At 27.5% G+C, this 22,177-nt stretch overlaps 1 protein-coding gene across 1 annotated transcript in view; it reads left to right on the top strand.

Moving 5' to 3' along the window:
• The first annotated feature begins 1,114 nt into the window (after positions 1–1,114).
• Positions 1,115–22,177, top strand: part of LOC141299821 (uncharacterized) — a 28,539-nt gene continuing 7,476 nt past the window's right edge. The window contains exons 1-5 of the mRNA XM_073830188.1: positions 1,115–1,236; positions 4,596–4,629; positions 7,017–7,552; positions 21,430–21,517; positions 21,605–21,685. Of these exons, the coding sequence (XP_073686289.1) occupies positions 1,115–1,236; positions 4,596–4,629; positions 7,017–7,552; positions 21,430–21,517; positions 21,605–21,685 (861 nt within the window). The remainder of the gene's footprint in view (positions 1,237–4,595; positions 4,630–7,016; positions 7,553–21,429; positions 21,518–21,604; positions 21,686–22,177) is intronic.

Genomic DNA, 22,177 nt, shown 5'->3' with positions numbered 1-22,177 from the left:
CTAGCATCATGCTAGAAACATGCTAGTAACTTGCTAATCATGTAAGAATCATGCTTGCAACATGCTAATCATGCTGTCAACATGATAGCAACTTGCTTATCATGCCAGAATAATGCTAGCAACTTGTTAATCATTTTAGAAGCATGTTAGTAACAATCTAATCATGTTTAAAACATGCTAACAACGTGTTAATCATGCTAGAAACATGTTAGCAACATGCTAGTAACTTGCTAATTATGTTAGAATCATGCTAGCACCATGCTAGAAACAGGCTAGTAACTTGCTAATTATGTTAGAATCATGCTAAAAACATGCTAGCAACTCGGCAATCATGCTAGAATCATGCTAACAACTTGTTAATAATGTTAGAAACATGCTTGGAACAATCTAGCTTACTAGCATGTTGCAAGCATGATTTATAAAAAATAAATAAAAAATGCTAATCATGCTAGAATCATGCTTGCAACATGCTAGTAAAAAATGCTAATCATGCAAGTGACATTAAAAATGCTAACAACATGACAGACTGTATTGCCTTCAAAACATTCAAACTTTAAACTTTTAAAACTACTTTAAACTTAAAACTATTCCAGACTGAAAACAATCAAACTTTTCTCAAGCCAACTTAAAGTTTGTCTTGACAAACTTTTTAATCTAGTTTTAAGTTACAATTATCTTCCATTCCAGCATGTTTCTTCTGTGCTAGTTATCCAGTCGGTGGACTTTATTCATTGGTATGAACAGGAAGATTCTGTAGGTCAACCTGAGCCGCTTCCACATTGTCTGCTTCCTCTCAGCTGCTTCTGTTCTCCTCATTTGTCCCGTTGAGTGTTGATTGTTGCTCTTTGTCTGAGCGCTTCAGCTTCCTCCTGCAAGTGTTTTGTTAGTGCTCCCAGCGCTCCACCTTTAGCCCTATTATGAGCAGCACCCTCAGCCACGAAAGAAAGCGCTCCTTCCTAATATGGAAGCGGTCGAGGACGCGGGACCAATTCGCCCAGTCACAGCGTTTTTTGTAGGAAGCCTGTTTTTTTTGTTTGTCGCCCGCTCGAGGACGGAGGTTATTTAGGAGGAATGTGGAGGTCGTGTCGGACGTGATGCTGATTAATGAGGACAAATGAAGCCGTCTAGACGCGGTGACGCGAATCAGCTGATAAATGAGAACGTGAAGTATGTCTGTGGGTTTGTGAAAAGCAAAACGTCTCCAAATGCACAAACCCTGATGCACTTTGACTGGAGGTTTGTTGACTCAGTCATATTTCAGACTGTGTTCACTTCCCAATGGTGGGAAAGTGGCTGAGATGACCACGCTTTGCATATTTGATTCAAGACATGACTGCGTTTGTATCTATGAAATTCTGCTCACTAGGGATGCATTTATTTGATTAAAAATGCAGTACAAAATTATATTAACTTGAATATAAAAATGTAAAACTAAAATAAAAATGAAAAACTATAGACATATTTTTAAAAAAGGTAAAATCTAAAAAGGAAAAAAAAGGAAAAAATTAGTAAAACTCAAATGTAAAAATGTAAAACTATAGACATATTTAAAAAAAATGTTAAAATTAATAAAAAAAACCGGCAAAATGTAAAAAAGGGAAAAAGTACAAAATTAGTAAAACTCAAATATAAAAATTTAAAACTAAAATAAAAATAAAAACTATAGAGATTAAAAAAAGTTCATGTAAAAAAGGGAAAAAGTACAAAATTATACAAAATTAAAAGACTTATAAAAAACATCAAAACTATAGACATATTTTTTTTAAATGTAAAAAAAAGGAAAAGGAAAAAAATGAGTAAAACTTAAAAAAAATGTTTAATTAATTAATTAAAATTATCATTAAAAACTGGACGTATAAAAAAACATCAGAACTATAGACCTATTAAAAAATGTAACAAATTAAAAACTAGACATCAAAAAATAACAAAATGTAAAAAAAAGTGAAGTAAATTACAAAACTAGTCAAACTTGAATATAAAAAAATGTAAAACTAAAACAAAAATTTAAAATTATAGACATATTTAAAAAAGGCAAAATGTAAAAAAGCACCAAATTTGTAAAACATGAATATAAAAATGTAAAACTAAAATACAAATGAAAAAATATAGACATTTTTTTTTAAAAGGCAAAATCTAAAAAAGGGAAAAGTACAAAATTAGTAAAACTCAAATATAAAAATGTAAAACTATAACTGAAATAAAAATGAAAAACTATAGACATATTTTTTTTTAAAAATGTTAAATTAATTTAAAAAACGGCAAAATGTAAAAAAGGGAAAAAGTACAAAATTAGTAAAACTTGTATATAGAAATTTAAAGCTGAAATAAAAATTAAAAACTGAACTTATAAAAAACATCAAAACTATAGACATATTTAAAAAAGGCAAAATGTAAACAGCACCAAATTTGTAAACGTGAATATAAAAATGTAAAACTAAAATACAAATGAAAAACTATAGACATATTTTTTTAAAAGGCAAAATCTAAAAAAAGGGAAAAAGTACAAAATTAGTAAAACTCTAATATAAAAATGTAAAACTGAAATGAAAATGAAAAAAATGTAAAAAAAAAAAAAAAAAGAGGAAGAAATTACAAAATTAGTAAAACTGGTATATAAAAATTTTAAACTAAAACTGAAATAAAAAATTTAAAAATGGACACAAAAAAAAAAAACTATAGACATATTTAAAAAAAATGAAAAAAGGAATAAATACAAAATTAGTAAAACTTAAAATAATAAATAAATTAAAATTAAAAACTGAACTGAACCATCAGAACTAAAAAAAACCCCCCGACAAAACGTAAAAATTTAAAATTAGACATCACAAAAATTAAATAAATGACAAAACTAGTAAAACTTGAATATAAAAATGTAAAACTGAAATAAAAATGAATAACTATAGACATTTTTTAAAAGCAATGTAAAAAAGGGAAAAAGTACAAAATGAATAAAACTTGAATATAAAAATGTAAAACTATAACTGAAATAAAAATGAAAAACTTTAGACATATTTTTTAAAAAGGTTAAATCTAAAAAAGGGAAAAAAGTACAAAATTAGTAAAACTTAAATATAAAAATGTAAAACTAAAGCTGAAATAAAAATTTTAAATTTGACATAAAAAAACTATAGACACAAAAAATTGACAAAATGTAAAAATTAAACTACACATTAAAAAATGATGAACTGTAAAACAAATTGAAAAAGAATTACAAAATGAGTGAAACTTCAATATAAAAATGTAAAACTGAAACTAAAATTGAAATTAAAAACTATAGACATATTTAAAACAAAAAACAAAACAAAAAAAGGAATAAAATTAGTAAAACTTAATAAATAATAGCAAATAAATTAATTAATTAAAATTAAAAACTGTACATATAAAAACCCATCAGAACTATAGACATATTTTATATATATAAAAAAAATACAAATTAAAAACATATTTAAAACAAATGACAAAATGTAAAAAAGGGGAAAAAGTAAACTTTAATATAAAAATGAAAAACTAAAGCTGAAATAAAAATGAAAAACAGAGATATTTTATTAAAAAAAATTATAAAAACTAAAAACATTTTAAAAAAATGACAAAGTACAAAATTAGTAAAACTTGAATATGAAAATGTAAAACTAAAGCAAAAATGAAAAACTATGGACATTTAAAAATATATATTTTTTTTTGTATTTATGTTTTTTATTTCTTGTGTTTTTGTTTTCTTTTATACCTTTTTTATTTGATTTAACTATTTTTAAATTTTATGTAATTCTATTTATTTTTCTTAGTAATATTTTTTCATTTTATTTCAGATTTTTATCTTTTTAATTCAAGTGTTATTTTATTTATATTAAACAGGGTCATTCTTTAAAGACAGGATCTGCTTCCAGACTTTCACTGCTTTAATTTTTTAATTTTTTGTTTTGCTTGTTTGTTTTTCCTTTTTTAATTTGCATCTTGTCTACTCTTTAATTTGATATATTTTACAATATATTTTTGTGTATATTTTTTATTTAATTTTCTTTTATTATTTATTGTTTTATTTTACACTTATACATTTATCTTTTCAGGATTGACAGATGAACAGAAAGTTCAAAAGTACAGCACTTATTTGAAATAATAGTCTAAATGTGTGTTTTAGCGTGTTTTAGTCTCCTCAGATCCTCCAAACCACCCAAAGATTGGTCTGTAAATCTCATTTGTCACTTCCGATGCTGCAGTGTGTTTATTCTCTCAGTGATTGTGGCTCATCGGAGACCCAACTCGTATGTTGTTTTACGGTGTGAAGACAGCTTGTGTAGTTATTCCTGCACGGCCTTCAGCTGTTGGCAGCGCTGATCAGGGGATGCTGGGATTGAATGCCATAGTTTGCTCTCAGCTGTATTTATGGTCCGTGTAATGTAGCGTACAGTGGAAGGTGCAGTTTATTTGAATGGCAGCCAGAACAGAGTCGTTACTCAAACTATATCACACACACACAGGATCTCAGACTTCTCTCAGTCATACATGTGCCGTTTTTTGCTCATTTACCTATTGACTTTTGTTCATTGTTGTTTTGCAATCATGAGGTCTAATGTTAAATGTCTGTTTTGTCTTTGCAGAGCTTCCAGTGTCACTAAAACGGACACCCCGAAAGTACGTAAACTTCAGATTACGTCATTATTGCATAATTATAATTGCAATGCGTGTCCTAATCAGGCGTGACATGATGATTATAGGAAATACAGCAGTAAAATGTGATTTAAAAAAGTTTGAAGGTACTACAAAGTGTAATTAAAAAAATAACGACAACAAAATAAATACTATTTTGAATAAAATTCAAACCTTAAACACAAGCTACTTTTTGTTATGTAACTTAATAGTCAAATTTTTTTTTTTTTCTATTTTTTGTTAATTAATTTTTTTTTTTTTCTTAAAAATGGCTTTGCATCATGCCTGGTTAGGACACACGTGCTTAGTGTGTGCAGCACGATTGAAATGCCTGATGTGTACACTAAAAATTTGAGAGTTATACTTCTTTCCCTCATTACAGACTGCTACTAGGAGAATGTTTCCATTATACTGACTCATTTATTATAGTTAGCTAAAAATTACAAAATTAGTAAAACTGGAATATAAAAATGTGAAATTACAAATAAAACAATTAACAAATATATAGACATATTTAAAAAAAAAAGCTAAATGAAAAAAGGGAGACAACGTAAAAAAAATTTAAAACTTGAATATAAAATGTGAAACAAAAAATGTAAAATTAAAAATTAACAACTGAAAAAAAATAAAGTATAGACATGTTTTTAAAAACATGACAAAATGTAAAAAAGTAAAAACTTTGTAAAACTTAAACATATAAATGTAAAACAAAAAATGTACAATGAAAACTAACAAAAATAGAAATAAAAATTAAAAACTATAGACATATTTAAAAAAACATGACAAAATTAGAAAAACTTGAATATAAAAATGTGAAATTAAAACAAAAGCTGAAATAAATTAAAATCTATAGACATATTTAAAAAACATGACAAAATGTAAAAAAGTAAAAAATGAGTAAAACTTGAAAATAATATTTAAATATAAATATAAATTGAATATTAAAATGTAAAACAAAAAAATGCAAAACTAACAAAAACTGAAATAAAAATTAAACTACACACACTTAAAAACTTGCACAACTTGTAAAACTTGAATATAAAAAACTAAAACTTAAATAAATAATAACTATAGACTTTTAAACACATGTCAAAACTTTGTAAAACTTGAATTTAAAAATGTAAAACAAAAAATGTACAATGAAAAACTAACAAAAATAGAAATAAAAATGAAAAACTATAGACATATTTTAAAAAAACATAAAAAAAGGGAAAAAAGGGCAAAACTTGTATAACTTGAATATAAAAATGTAAAACTAAAACTGAAAAAACTAGACATTTGAAAAAGGCAAAATGTAGAAAAGGGTAAAAAGACAAAACAAACAAAATTAGTAAAACTTGAATATAAAAATGTAAAACAGAAAATGTAAAAAATAAAAACTAACTAAACATAATATGAAATGAAACACTATAAAAGTACAAAATTAATAAAACTGTAAAAAATGTAAAAATAATTTACTAAAAATGAAAAACTATAAAAGTACAAAATTAGTAAAACTTGAATATAAAAGTGTTAAACAGAAAATTTAAAAATAAATGTAAAAACTAAAAATGAAAAACTATAGACATTTTAAAAAATGTCAAAATGTAAAAAGTGGGAAGAAGTACGAAATTAGTAAAATTTGGATATAAAAAATGAAACTAAACTGAAATAAAAATGAAAAACTATCAACGTTTTAAAAAAATTACAAAAAAGGGAAAAAGTACAAAATTAATAAAACTTTAATATAAAAATATAAAACGGAAAATGTAAAAATAAAAACGAACTAAACGCTAAAGCTGAAATAAAAATGAAAAACTATAGACATTAAAAAAAACAAAATGAAAACAAAAATGTAAAACAATATATAAAAATGAAAACTAATTCAATTAAACTGTAATAGAATATACAATATAAAATAACACTATTCACTATATAATAAAGGAATAAAAACTATTTAAAGAAAAAAAAGTAACAAAAACAGCAATTACTAAAACCTTAATTAAAATTAAAATTAAAATAAAATATATCTAAAATAATAATAATAATAATGTAATATTTCAGTTTTAATTATTTTTGTACGAATTAAGCTAAATGAAAATTGGAAACTAGCTCAAAAATAAGTTTAATGTTTAAACGATTTTATTTCAGTTAATGTTTACTGTATTTCAAGTAGCAGAACTTTTCTTTATGGTTTTAGTTAACTATAATAATGAATTTAATAATGAATTTTAAAATGTTGTAATCAGTTAGTCATACAAATAAATTGGCTATAGTCTGTGTGTGTTAAACCACACATGAAAAATGTTTTTATTAGGGCTGTAATGAGGGACCCGTGCATGCGTGTGCTGTGTGACGCGAGCATGTTGCATGTGTTTCATCACTTCCTGTAGGAGGAGCCGCTGGAGATCATAAAGCCCGTGCCCATCAGCCAAAAGCCCGCGACTGCCACCAGCAGCCCCGCCAACCTCGCTCCGGGCAACAGCGCCTACAATAAGACGGCGCGGCCCTTCGGAGGGACCGTAAACACGGTCAGATCAGTCAGTCCGTCCCCCGCCGCACCCAAAGCCTCCATCCCCTCCGCCTCCTCTGCGTTCACCCCGGCCGCTCCGTCCCAGCAACCTCCTCAGCCTCCGTTCCCATTGGGTGCCAATCGCACACAGTCTTCTCCTAGCTCCGCCCCTAAACCCGCCTCTGGCCGCTCTCCGTTCGCTAACTCCTCCTCCACGTCCTCCTCTGGCTCCTCCTCCCCGGCGAGAGTGACCGTTCCGGCTCCGCCTCCGCCTCCGGCTCCTGTCCCCGCCGCCCCTCATCCGTCCGTCTATAACACGCCCATCAACCTCTACTCCAATGAGAACGCGTGCGAGGTGGCCATGGGTCAGAGGCGTGGCCTGTTGGAGGGTAAAACTACAGGGGAACAGCATAACGGGTAGGTGGGGCGACCCAACCGGCCAATCAGCCTCTACTTCCTGTTCTTTATACTTCTGTTTCCTTCATTTAATCTTCTTCACTGTTCTCAGAAGGATCACTTTGGTCTGTTATTCAGAAAATGGTTTGAATTCTTTGAATGGTATTTGTGACGCTTTTTATTACCACAGAAAATCATCTCAGCTAATGAGAGGTGTACCGCCCCCCTCTGTGGGACGCCCAAGTTTACTTCACCATTTTAAGCCGAAAACACACGTGGTCATGTACACGCGGTAACCTGTTTTCTTTTACCGGAGTAAGGTCATAATCGGCGTAAACATAAAACAGTCGGCACAAGTAGCTTTCTGCCTCTTGCCCCGAGTTCGGCCGGCGTGTGAGCGCAATAACCCGCTTTCTGTCGGTTTATTGAAGTGTGCATGTGTGATACGTGACAGGAACGCATGGTTAGTGCAGATCTAAGCGCATCTAGACAGAGAAAACGCTTTGCAGTAAAGAAAGGCAGACTCTTTCATGACTCAGAAAATTATAAAAAGTGTTCTGATCTCGTGCAGCAAAAGTAGAAGTGGTTCAGTCAAAACGCTGCATTTATAACTGTATGAGAGGAGGATATGAGCTGTATATTTCAGACTGACATGTTGCAAGCTTTATTTAACATAACAACTGACAAACATGGAATACTCTGAGTCAGATACGCAAATTATTGTATTTTGACGACACTGAAAGAAAAAACAACATTTATCATATTTATCAAATAATCCCGTGGGAAACACTGATATATGGTAAGGTTAAATTTTACAAAACTGAGATATATACATCATATGAAAGCTCAATAAATAAGCTTTCTATTGATGTATGGTTTGTTAGGATAGGACAATATTTGGCCGAGATACATCTATTTGAAAATCTGGAATCTGAGGGTGCAAAAAAATCTAAATACTGAGAAAATCACCTTTAAAGTTCTCCAAATTAAGTTCTTAACAATGCATATTACTAATCAAAAATTAGATTTTGATATATTTATAGTAGGAATTTTACAAAATATCTTTATGGAACATGATCTTTACTTAATTTCCTAATGATTTTTGGCATAAAAGAAAAATCAATAATTTTGACCCATACTATGTATTTTTGGCTATTGCTACAAATATACCCCAGCGACTTAAGACTGGTTTTGTGGTCCAGGGTCACATATATCATTGGAAAGGTCTAAGGCTCCTAAATAGATTTTTATTTATTTTTTGGTGCTACAAATTATGTAGGAAAAATAATAGATTAATTTATGACAAGAGCTCACCTCAGAAATCTACTTCATAACAGGAGTTCTGAACTTTGTCATGAACAGACTTCCTTGTTGCCTTTTTCTCTGTAACACTTTAGAAATCATAAGAAATTATATATCAGTTGAAAACTTAAAATCTCAGAATACATCCTTTGAAAGCCATTTTAAAATCAGACATTTTATTAACATGGAAAATCTACATCAAAATCATATTACAAAATGTTTTCGTTCATGAATTATAAAAATGTAAGTCTGAATTCTTTATTTTCACGTCTCTGTTCAAAATTATTTATTTTAGAATAATTGAGATACTGGTATAGTTTTTATTCATATTTTTTAAACATTTTTTATCTTTTTTGTTTATATATTTTCTGTTTTAATTTTAATTTGAGTAATTTTGTTGTGGTTTTGACATTTTTTTTTATGTCTATATAGATTTTTATTTCAGTTTTAGTTAGTTTAATACCCTTTTAGTTAAATTAAGTTCAATTAAATTAAAAAGAGAAATGTTGCCTTGGCACCTAGCTGAAATAAAACAAGTGCAAGTAACTAAAACTATAGCTGAAAGGGCAAATTAAATAATAATAATAATATATTCTTATACATTTTTTGTTGTTTATTAATTTATCTAATTATTAATTAATTAACTTACACAATTAACTAAAACTAAAACTATAGCTGAAATAAAAAATGAAAAGATTTGATATATATATTTTGGTTTAAAACCATGGACATAAAATCCATGCATGTGATCCAGCTGGGATTGAAATCAGGACTAATAAAACTGGTGTTTTTGTTAAAGCACTTACAATGAATTATGCCGTAAAATGAAGTGTGTTATTTGAGTTTTGAAGTGGCTAAACCCTCCGTTTGATGTGGGACTACTGTTGTAGACGGATGAATTCAGCTTGTTGTGTAATTGCTGTTTGTTTGAGTTTGCTCACATAAACACTGCTTTATGAATAATTACATCACACTCCTTCAGTTTGAATTATTTTCTGTGGTAAATGCGAAAATGTCACAAATGCTATTCATAGTCATAGTTGTGCGCAAAGCAGAATATTCTCTTTAAAGTTGCATTTGGATGTTGTCAGAGAGAGAATCGCAGTCCGCAGGATGTTTTGAGCAGTAATACACACAGAGCTGTCTGTGAGGACGTGTGTGGGAAAATTGGAAGCCAGTGTGAAAAATTATGGTTTTCCAAAACAGCTGTGTGAGCGAGTGGCTGCCAAAGAGTTAAAATCACATAGTTAATGAGATGAGCTAGTGTGACCAAAATCTGCACAATTAGTCTTTTGTTTTGTTTTTTCAGTTTATGGGCAATTTTAGCCAAGTGTTTACTTTTTTTAAATTAAATTATTATTACATTTATTACAATTGTTTGCCATATTTATTTGATATATCTAAACATATTATTATTATTATTGTTGTTGTTGTTGTTAATTTAATTATCCATAAATGTATTATTTACTTTAATTAATTTATTATTTTTTTTATTATTTTATATTTAATTGCTTAATTGCTTTTAAATTATTACATTTATTTTTTAACTTGTATGTTAGATATTTTAAATATTTTATTTTATACATTATTATTATTATTATTATTATTATTATTTTACGTTTTTGTTTTCTTTAACGTTTTGGTAATTGTTTTGTTTTTATTATTTTATTTCAGTTTTAATTATTTTAGTAAATCAAAATTCTTAATTTTTTTCTAGATGAATTTATCAATTAAAATATTGTATATAATTGTTATTTTTGTAATGTTTTGTCAATGTTTTTAAATGTATTAATAATTAAAACTGAAATAAAATAATGAAAACAAAAAATTACTAAATCGTTAAAGAAAGTAAAAAAGAAAACGTAAAATATAAAAATAAAATATTAACAAAAACTACAATAGTATATAGATAATACTAAAATAACAACATATTATTAACATTTATTATTATTATTATTATGTTATTATTATTGTTCATAGATTTGTTATTGATTTCATTTGTTATAGATTTATTTGTATTAGATTACATTGTTTTTGTTCGATTTATTTTTGATATTTATTATTAGTAAATTGTAAATTTAATATTTAAATTTAAATATTATTATTTGTAATATTGACATTTGTATTAAGTTTAGATTTAAATATTTTAGTTTATTATTATTACTATTCATAGATGTATTTATTTTTTTGTATTATTCAGATTTAAAGATTAACTTATTACATTGTTTTATATATTTTAGATATTTGTTATTGATATTATTTAGATATTTTAAATAGTTTATATTTTAGTTTTATTATTTTAATTTTTAATTTATTTATCGTTTATTTTTTAGATTAGGATTGAAGTATTGCAATTTGCATGTAACTTTTTTGTTTTTTTTTGTAGAAAATGTTTTAAAAAGGCACTTTTTCCCTGTGTCGTCACCGTATATGGTCTTGTTTTCATATGATGGGTTTATTTACTCACGCACTACAGTTTTGACATGCAAGTCAACAGCAGATCAAAGAAAGCTCGTAAAGCTGTAATGGGTCCGTCATCTTCTGTCTGAGAGTGAGCTTGTTCCCTCTCATGTGGTTTCACTGATCCCAGTAAACACGTAAACCCTGTGTCCCGCATGCTGACACTCACATAAACAAACCGTTCTGCCTGAAACTTGAACATCTGAGCACAGGAGCAGAGAAAGGAGCAGGTTTAGATGGATTGTGCTGAATGTGGACATGTATAATGCATTGGCATTTTAAAGGCTTTGAGGTCTGATGTAAATCCTGAGGAATTTGTCATGGGTCAGAATCTTTCTGTGAATCACTGTGGGATGTTGCTCGTGTCATCTCTACATTCAGGCTTGTTTTGGACACGCCATTCATAATATTTTATTATGAGCTTCCTGCTTGCAGTGATAGTGAAGTTAACAGGAAAAGGGGAAGAACAGGTCGAGCCGTACCGTGACGGAACAAATCCCTGCAACACTGATGGATTATCCAGAGATTGCTCTCTTAAAGGAGTAGTTCACCTAAACATCTAATTTCTGATTTCAATATTTAAACTTTATGCAGCTTCAAAAGCCGTGTAACTTCGTTTCTTCTGTGGAATTCAGAAGATGTTTAGTTTGAACGTTCACGCTGCTCTTTTCACGAAATAGCACGAGAATAAAGTTGGAATACTAGGAGAATAAAGTTGAAATACTAGGAGAATAAAGTCGGAATACTAGGAGAATAAAGTCAGAATAATACAAAAATAAAGTCAGAATACTAGGAGAATGAAGTCGGAATACTAGGGGAATAAAGTCGAAACACTATGACAATAAAGTCCAAATACTAGCATAATAAAGTCGGAATACTAGGATAATAAAGTTGGAAAACTAGGAGAATAAAGTCGGAATAATACAAAAATAAAGTCGGAATACTAGGAGAATGAAGTCGGAATACTAGGATAATAAAGTCGGAAAACTAGGAGAATAAAGTCGGAATACTAGGATAATAAAGTCGGAAAACTAGGAGAATAAAGTCGGAATAATACAAAAATAAAGTCAGAATACTAGGAGAATGAAGTCGGAAAACTAGGAGAATAAAGTCGGAATAATACAAAAATAAAGTCGGAATACTAGGAGAATGAAGTCGGAATGCTAGGAGAATGAAGTCAGAATACTTGGATAATAAAGTCAGAATACTAGGAGAATAAAGTCGGAATACTAGGGGAATAAAGTCGAAACACTATGACAATAAAGTCCAAATACTAGGAGAATAAAGTCGGAATACTAGGATAATAAAGTCGGAAAACTAGGAGAATAAAGTCGGAATACTAGGATAATAAAGTCGGAAAACTAGGAGAATAAAGTCGGAATAATACAAAAATAAAGTCGGAATACTAGGAGAATGAAGTCGGAATACTAAGATAATAAAGTCGGAATACTAGGATAATAAAGTCAGAATACTAGGAGAATAAAGTCGGAATGCTAGGAGAATGAAGTCAGAATACTTGGATAATAAAGTCAGAATACTAGGAGAATAAAGTCGGAATACTAGGGGAATAAAGTCGAAACACTATGACAATAAAGTCCAAATACTAGGAGAATAAAGTCGGAATACTAGGATAATAAAGTCGGAAAACTAGGAGAATAAAGTCGGAATAATACAAAAATAAAGTCGGAATACTAGGAGAATGAAGTCGGAATACTAGGATTATAAAGTCGGAATACTAGGATAATAAAGTCGGAAAACTAGGAGAATAAAGTCGGAATACTAGGATAATAAAGTCGGAATAATACAAAAATAAAGTCGGAATACTAGGAGAATGAAGTCGGAATACTAGGATAATAAAGTCAGAATACTAGGATAATAAAGTCAGAATACTAGGAGAATAAAGTCGGAATACTAGGAGAATGAAGTCAGAATACTAGGAGAATAAAGTCGGAATACTAGGAGAATGGAGTCAGAATACTAGGATAATAAAGTCAGAATACTAGGAGAATAAAGTCGGAATACTAGGGGAATGAAGTCAGAATACTAGGAGAATAAAGTCGGAATACTAGGAGAATGGAGTCAGAATACTAGGATAATAAAGTCAGAATACTAGGAGAATAAAGTCGGAATACTAGGAGAATGAAGTCAGAATACTAGGAGAATAAAGTCGGAATACTAGGAGAATGGAGTCAGAATACTAGGATAATAAAGTCAGAATACTAGGAGAATAAAGTCGGAATACTAGGGGAATAAAGTCGAAACACTATGACAAAGTCCAAATACTAGGATAATAAAGTCGGAATACTAGGATAATAAAGTCGGAAAACTAGGAGAATAAAGTCGGAATAATACAAAAATAAAGTCGGAATACTAGGAGAATGAAGTCGGAATACTAGGATAATAAAGTCGGAAAACTAGGATAATAAAGTCGGAATAATACAAAAATAAAGTCGGAATACTAGGATAATAAAGTCGGAAAACTAGGAGAATAAAGTCGGAATAATACAAAAATAAAGTCGGAATACTAGGAGAATGAAGTCAGAATACTAGGATTATAAAGTCGGAATACTAGGATAATAAAGTCGGAAAACTAGGAGAATAAAGTCGGAATACTAGGATAATAAAGTCGGAATAATACAAAAATAAAGTCGGAATACTAGGAGAATGAAGTCGGAATACTAGGATAATAAAGTCAGAATACTAGGATAATAAAGTCAGAATACTAGGAGAATAAAGTCGGAATACTAGGAGAATAAAGTCAGAATACTAGGATAATAAAGTCAGAATACTAGGAGAATAAAGTCAGAATACTAGGAGAATAAAGTCAGAATACTAGGAGAATAAAGTCGGAATACTAGGGGAATAAAGTCGAAACACTATGACAAAGTCCAAATACTAGGATAATAAAGTCGGAATACTAGGATAATAAAGTCGGAAAACTAGGAGAATAAAGTCGGAATAATACAAAAATAAAGTCGGAATACTAGGAGAATGAAGTCGGAATACTAGGATAATAAAGTCGGAAAACTAGGATAATAAAGTCGGAATAATACAAAAATAAAGTCGGAATACTAGGATAATAAAGTCGGAAAACTAGGAGAATAAAGTCGGAATACTAGGAGAATGAAGTCAGAATACTAGGATTATAAAGTCGGAATACTAGGATAATAAAGTCGGAAAACTAGGAGAATAAAGTCGGAATACTAGGATAATAAAGTCGGAATAATACAAAAATAAAGTCGGAATACTAGGAGAATGAAGTCGGAATACTAGGATAATAAAGTCAGAATACTAGGATAATAAAGTCAGAATACTAGGAGAATAAAGTCGGAATACTAGGAGAATAAAGTCAGAATACTAGGATAATAAAGTCAGAATACTAGGAGAATAAAGTCAGAATACTAGGAGAATAAAGTCAGAATACTAGGAGAATAAAGTCGGAATACTAGGAGAATAAAGTCAGAATACTAGGATAATAAAGTCAGAATACTAGGATAATAAAGTCAGAATACTAGGAGAATAAAGTCAGAATACTAGGAGAATAAAGTCAGAATACTAGGAGAATAAAGTCGGAATACTAGGGGAATAAAGTCGGAATAATACAAAAATAAAGTCGGAATACTAGGATAATAAAGTCGGAAAACTAGGAGAATAAAGTCGGAATAATACAAAAATAAAGTCGGAATACTAGGAGAATGAAGTCAGAATACTAGGATTATAAAGTCGGAATACTAGGATAATAAAGTCGGAATACTAGGAGAATAAAGTCGAAACACTACGAGGACAAAGTCAAGAAAACTACGAGAATTGAATCGAAATACTACGAGAATTAAGTCGGAATACTAGAAGAATAAAGTCAGAATACTGCAGGAAAAGACGAAAAACTACGAGAATAAAGTTGGAATACTACGAGAATAAAGTCAAGTCAAGTCACCTTTATTTATATACCGCTTTTAACAATACAGATTGTGTCAAAGCAACTGCACAGTATTTAAACAGCACCATAGTGTGTAAGTAACGCATTATTGTAAACAATCAATTTTCAGTTAAAGGCAGTTCATCAATTAATTCAGTGATATCATTATCCAGTTCAGTTCAAATAGTATAGGATATCGCTGGAAAGTCGAAATACTATGGGAATGAAGTCGGAATGCTACGAGAATAAAGTCGGAATACTGCGAGAATAAAGTCTAAATAATGCGAGAATAAAGTCGGAATACTGCAAGAATAAAGTCGAAATACTATGGGAATGAAGTCGGAATGCTACGAGAATAAAGTCGGAATACTGCGAGAATAAAGTCTAAATAATGCGAGAATAAAGTCGGAATACTGCAAGAATAAAGTTGAAATACTAGAATTAAGTCGAATTATTATTCCATAATCATTTTAATGATGATTTAATTTATTTTTATTTCCTAATCATTTTCTAAAATGATTTAATGTCTTTTTAGTGTTTAATATTTTTTTTTTTATAATTTTCTCATTTGTACATTTTTTATAGTTTAATTACTTAAGTGTTTTATTTGGGTTTGTTAAATTATTTTTCAGTTTTACATTTTTATGGTTTATTATTTATTAGTATTTTATTTAGAGTATTTAATAATTCATTTTCAGTTTTGCATTTTTATTAGTTAAATTATTCTAAGTGATTATTTAGATATTGTTAAATTCTTTTTAGTTTTACATTTTTATGGTTTAATTAGTTATTAGTGTTTTATTTAGATTTTTATTTAATAATTTTCAGTTGTACATTTTTTTTTGTTTAATTACTCATTGTTTTATTTAGATTTTTATGAAAAAAGTTTAATTATAAGTTTTTATTTAGATATTATTATTCAAAAACTTTTTAGTTTTACTTTTTTATGGTTTAATTAGATATTAGCATTTTATTTAGATTTTTATTGTGAAATCTTTTTTTTAGTTTTACATTTGTATTGTTTTAATATGTGTTGTTTTTTTATAGCTATTTTTTAGTTTTAATATTGTATGATTTAATTGTTAGTAAGTGTTTTATTTTTTATTTTAAAATAATTTAAAGTTTTACATGTTTGATTTATGATTTAATTACATTTTAGTAAGTGTTTTATTTAGATTTTTTTTTTCCAAAATTATTTTTCAGTTTTACATGTTTATAATTTAATTATTTATTAGTAAGTGTTTTATGATTGTGTTTTACAAGATCTGAGCTCCTGTTGCATGTCTATTTGTCTGCGTCCTGCTGTTCAGGTGTTACAGATGGCTGTTATCATATTGTGGGTTTGGTGTTTCGGGATGCACCTGCACTTCCTGTCCCATTAGAAACGTCATCCATCATCCCGTAGTTCAGAGATTCCCAAACAAACCCATTTGACCTCTAATATTTACCTGAGGTCCCCCTGAGATTTTATGTTCACATGGTTCTCTGATGTTGATTAATGGTCATATGACAGACAGGTCATAAATTAATTACATCGTAAAAATGTTTAAAAAAAATAATTTTATAAAAAAAAATAAAACAAGTATATAAATCATACAAATAAAAAATTTAAATAAATACATTCAAAATAAAAACTATTCAAAATAAAACTATAAACCACTAAGAAGTAATTAAAGTATTTTTTTTTAAATAAAAATAGAGTGATTAAATAATAAAAATGTAAAATTAAAATAATTGTAAAATAAAATCAAAATCATAATCAACATAAAACTAATTAATACTATAATAATTACTAATAAAATAAATTATATTTATGTTAAATATTATTTATTTATTTAATTATTTTATGTGTATGATTTATGTACTTTAATTTTATTTAGATTTTTTTATTTAATTTAAACATTTTATGATTTAATCATTATTTATTTTTATTAGTTACTTGGTTTTATCATTAGTAATTTGTATTAGTAATTATTATTTATTAGTGTTTTATTTTAATTGCTTTTATATTTAAATTATTTACTATAATTATTTTTATGATTTATGAACTTTCAGCATTTCAGTATTTTATTTTTTGTAATTTAGCAGGTACTTTTTAAAAATTGATTTAATTTTTATTGTATTTTCATTCATTTATCAGATGTTTTATTCAAATGGACTTAAAATAACATTTTTATGATTTATTAACTTTAGTGATAGGTATTTTATTTTAGTTGTTTTTATTTTAAATGTGTTAATTTATTTTATGTGATGTATTTACTTTAGTAGTTAGTGTTTTATTTTATTTTACATTAATTTATAGTAGTAATTATTAGTTTTATTTTGGTTTCTTTTATTTATATTTTATTTTAGTTTGTTATTTTAAATTTGTTAATTTATTTTTATGATTTATTTTAATTTAATTTTTAAACTATATTTAATATAATATAAATATAATTTATTTTATTTGTAATTATAGTATTATTAGTTTTGTTTTAATTGCTTTTATATTCTATTCTATTTTATTTTGTTTTTATTTTACAATTATTTTAATTTTTCATTATTTAATCACTTTATTTTATTTTTATTTTTAAAAAATGTAATTACTTTAAGTGTTTTATTTTGATTTGTGTTCTTTTAAAAATGTTTTATTTACTTAGCATTTCATTTTGAAATTATTATTAATAGTTTTATTTTGAATTGTTTTTATTTTATAATTTATTAATTTTTATTTGTATGATTTATTTAGTTAGTGTTTTATTTATTTATTGCTTTATTTTTAAACATTTTTATGATGGAATTACTTTAAGAGTAAGTGTTTGATTTATTTATTTTTTTTACATATTTTAATTTAATTTAATTTTAATTTAATTTATTTAAAAAAAATTATAATGCAATTACTTCAGTAGTAAGTGTTTTATTTTTATGTGGTTTTTATTTTTAAATTATTTATTTCAATTTTTTTTGGCCGTTGAATGTGAAATGCTGTTTTCGTCGTGTAGCATGTAGATGTGAAATTGGTGTTTCCGGCGTCTGACGGCTGCTGTTGCGTCTGGTTCCTGCTTCTCATTTACTATGTTTAGCAGTCAGCCTCGACAGGAATGTTTGTAAAATTCTCTGCGAGAGTTTCCAGCTGCGTTTACTGACTCCACCAATTAGTATCCCGGCAGAAGCAGCCGGAGTGAGTTTTGACTCATGTTCTCACCAAATTAACATCATTAACTCCTCTGATGGAGGCAAGGGGCCATAGTTCTGTGTGCGCCGTTTATGGACGTCTTTGACGGATCTGAAAACACTGCGAGTTTGTTTCCAAACACACATGAAAGCTGGACCTGAGGTTTGAACTGTGTGTGTGTGTGTGTGTGTGTGTGTGTGTGTGTGTGTGTGTGTGTGTGTGTGTTTGTGTTTGCACTGATGAAGTCGAAGCATGCACGTGAAACTTACACAAACACATGAACGCAAATGCAGCTAGATAACCAGCGTATAAGCAGGCATTGCAAAATAAAATATTTTATATGTACTTTTTTCTAATATTCCAGTTTAAATATGTAAACATCCTTAAAACAAGGTGCATTTAGTTTTGAAGCCAAATTAAGATAATAAGACTTGTTTTCAGACAATGTGCATTAATTGACTATTGATTTATTTATTTAGCTAGCGGATAATTTTATTTAAAGTGACTAAACAATTCATGCACTTTTTTTACATTTATTTTAATCATTTAGCAGATGCTTTTGTAAGTGACTTAAAAATAGGGATGGGAATCTTCAGGCACTTCACGATCTGATTCCAAAATGATTCTTGATCTACATTTTTAGTATATAAAAGATGCTTTTATTCAACATAGCTTAAAAATTAATGTTTTTTTTACATTTTTGTTTTATTTAGCAGATTCCTTTGTTCAAATTGACTTAAAAATAGGTATAATGTAATGCATTTATCAGATGCTTTTATTCAAAGTGATTTAAAAATAAATTTTATTTTCTTTGAGTCATTTAGCAAATGCTTTAATTTAAAAGTGACTTACAAATAAATGTAATATTTTCATTTTATTTTTAGTAATTTAGCGGGTGCTTTTAAAGTGACTTAACAACTGTAATTAACGTGTATTTATTTAGCAGATGCTTTTAAAGTGACTTAAAATAGGTGTAATTTTGATTGTATTTTTAGTAATTTATAAGATTCTTTTATTCAAAATGACTTAAAATAAATGTAATACTTTCATTTTATTTGTAGTCATTTAGCTGACACTTTTAAATTGACTTAAAATATATATTTTTAGCCTTTTTATTGTATTTATTTTACAGATTCTATTATTCAAAGTGACTTCAAAATAAATGTAATTTTTATTTATTTTTTTCATTTAGCTAATACCTGTTTTCCAAAATAACTTAAAATATGTGTAATATTTTTTTATTTTACTTTTAGTAATTTAGCAGGTGCTTTTAAAGTGACTTAAAATGCAAAGTGACTTAAAAAATGAAAGAGTTAAATATGTGATTCATTTTATTTTTTGTAATTTAACAGGCACTTTTAAAAAAGACCTAAATAGATGTAATTAAATGTACATTTTATATGTTTATTAATTAATCAGACATTTATTCAAAGTGACTTAAAATAGATGTAATTTATTTTTATTTTATTTTGCTTATTTGCTCATTATTTTACTCATAAATGAATATTTTACTTATTTATTTCAATGCTTTTATCCATTTAGCAGATGCTTTTCATTAATTCACTGTGACTTAAAAAAGATGTATTTTATATATATATATATATATATATATATATATATATATATATATATATATATATATATATATATATGTTTTCATTTAGCAAATGCTTTTTTTCCAAAATAACTTAAATAAGTGTAATATTTTTTACTTTTAGTAATTTAGCAGGTGCTTTTAAAATGACTTAAATGTAATTTTTATTACATTTTCATTTAAGTGACTTAAAAATAGATGTATTTTTATTGTATTTTAATTCATTTATCAGATGGTTTATTCATTGTGACTTAAAGATTACAAGTCATTTAGCAGAAACAGAAATGTATAAAGTGACCTAAAAAAAATAAAAGCTTTTTTATTATATTTATATTATATTCTATTATTCAAAGTGACTTAAAAATAAATGTAATTTTTATTTTACTTTTTTTTCATTTAGCAAGATTTTTTTTCTAAAATAACTTAAAACATACGTGAAATATTGTTTATTTTTTTACGTAATAAAAATTACTTTTAGTAATTTAGCAGGCACTTTTAAAGTGACTTAAAAATAGATAAAAAATTTTTATTGTATTTTAATTCATTTATCAGATGCTTTTATTCAAAGTGACTTAAAAATAGATGTAATATTTTGATTCTATTTTTAGTCATTTAGCAGATACTTTTAAAATGGCTTAAAAATAGTTTGTTTTCTTTACTTTTTTGTTGTATTTATTTTACAGATTCTATTATTCAAAGTGACTTAAAAAAATTCATTTAGCAACTGTTTTTTTTCCAAAATAACTTAATATTTAAAATGTATTTATTTATTTTATATTTATATAAATATTTAAATATTTATATATTTTATATATATGTAATTTTTTTTCATTTAACAATTTTTTTCCCAAAATAACTTAATATTTAAAATGTATATACTTATTTTGTATAAAAATAAGTGTAATATGTTTATTTTATTTTAATTTTAATAATTTAGCAGGTGCTTTTAAAATGACTTAAAAATAGATGTAATTTTTTCATACATTTTTCATTCATCAGATGCTTTTATTCAAAGTGACAAAAATAGATGTTGTATTAATCATTTGTTTTATTGTATATATTTCGCAGATGCTTTTATTCAAAATGACTTAAAATGTACATTTTGTATTTTCATCAATCAGACACTTATTCAAAGTGACCTAAAAAAAATGTAATAGACACAAGTGAGTATTTTACTCATTTATTTCAATGCTTTTATCCAGTGTGGCTCATAACTAATTCATCCTAGATATATTTTTTATATTCTAAGCAGTCTTATATTTTACCATTTTACTTCTCAGCTCAATTTACTTTGTTTTAAGGATGTTTTTTCCAACATTTTATTCAACTGCTGTCCTGATGGAGCAAAGTACACTAGTGCATATTAGTGCATAAGGATTTATATGGATCTACCTAAATGATAACACATGAGCGGTCAGGTTTAGTCAGTTAAGTGTGTTTGTGTGGTTTCTGTTTGTGCATGTGTGTGTGAGTTTCTGCATGAGGTTTGCTGGTGAACCGAAGCGCTCCAGACGTCTCAATCTCTCTCTGTGTCTCTCTACAGGAGGAGCCCATGACAAAGTTAGTGTACTTGATGCTGTAGTGTTGTGTCTGTGTTCTGTCACCCTCACTAACCAGTAAACACACTCACCATCATGTCTTTCTCAGACTCTAGTGCTGCTAAAGCTCTTTTTCATTGTGTCAGAGGGGTTTGATGGTGTCAGCATGTGCTGCTGTCAGTCAGCGAGGGTCCGTGTTTATTCCCGGCAGTCAGACGTATTAATAGCAGCTGACATTTACCTCCACACGCATTGTTACAGAGCAGAGAGATTCCCAGAGAACCTTTATCACGATGACCAGTGCAAGTCAACTAGTTAAACACATGGGAGAGTGGAGCCATCTAGTGGAGATAGTTCACATTGTCCTAAAACTAAAAGAATAAATACATTTCAAAAATCTTTATGCACTCAACAATTTAGCCTCATTAAAATAAGCTTTATAAAATATATTTAAAAAATAATAATAATAAAAAAATACATAACCTGTTTGAAAGGTAAAAAAAAACATTATTGAAAAACTATACAGACTTATTTAAAAACAAATTAAAACAGAAAATATAAATATAACAACTATTCAAATTTACTTAAAATATTTTTAATTTAGTTTTAATTAAAACAATTTAAAAACTGTATAGACGTATTAAAAAACAAAAACGAATAAAAATTAAGAAAATAAACGAAA

The sequence above is a fragment of the Garra rufa genome, chromosome 23, assembly GCF_049309525.1.
Source record: "Garra rufa chromosome 23, GarRuf1.0, whole genome shotgun sequence".
NCBI lineage: Eukaryota > Metazoa > Chordata > Actinopteri > Cypriniformes > Cyprinidae > Garra > Garra rufa.
Note: the sequence above shows the minus strand (reverse complement) of the source record. Positions and strands in the feature narration are given on the sequence as shown.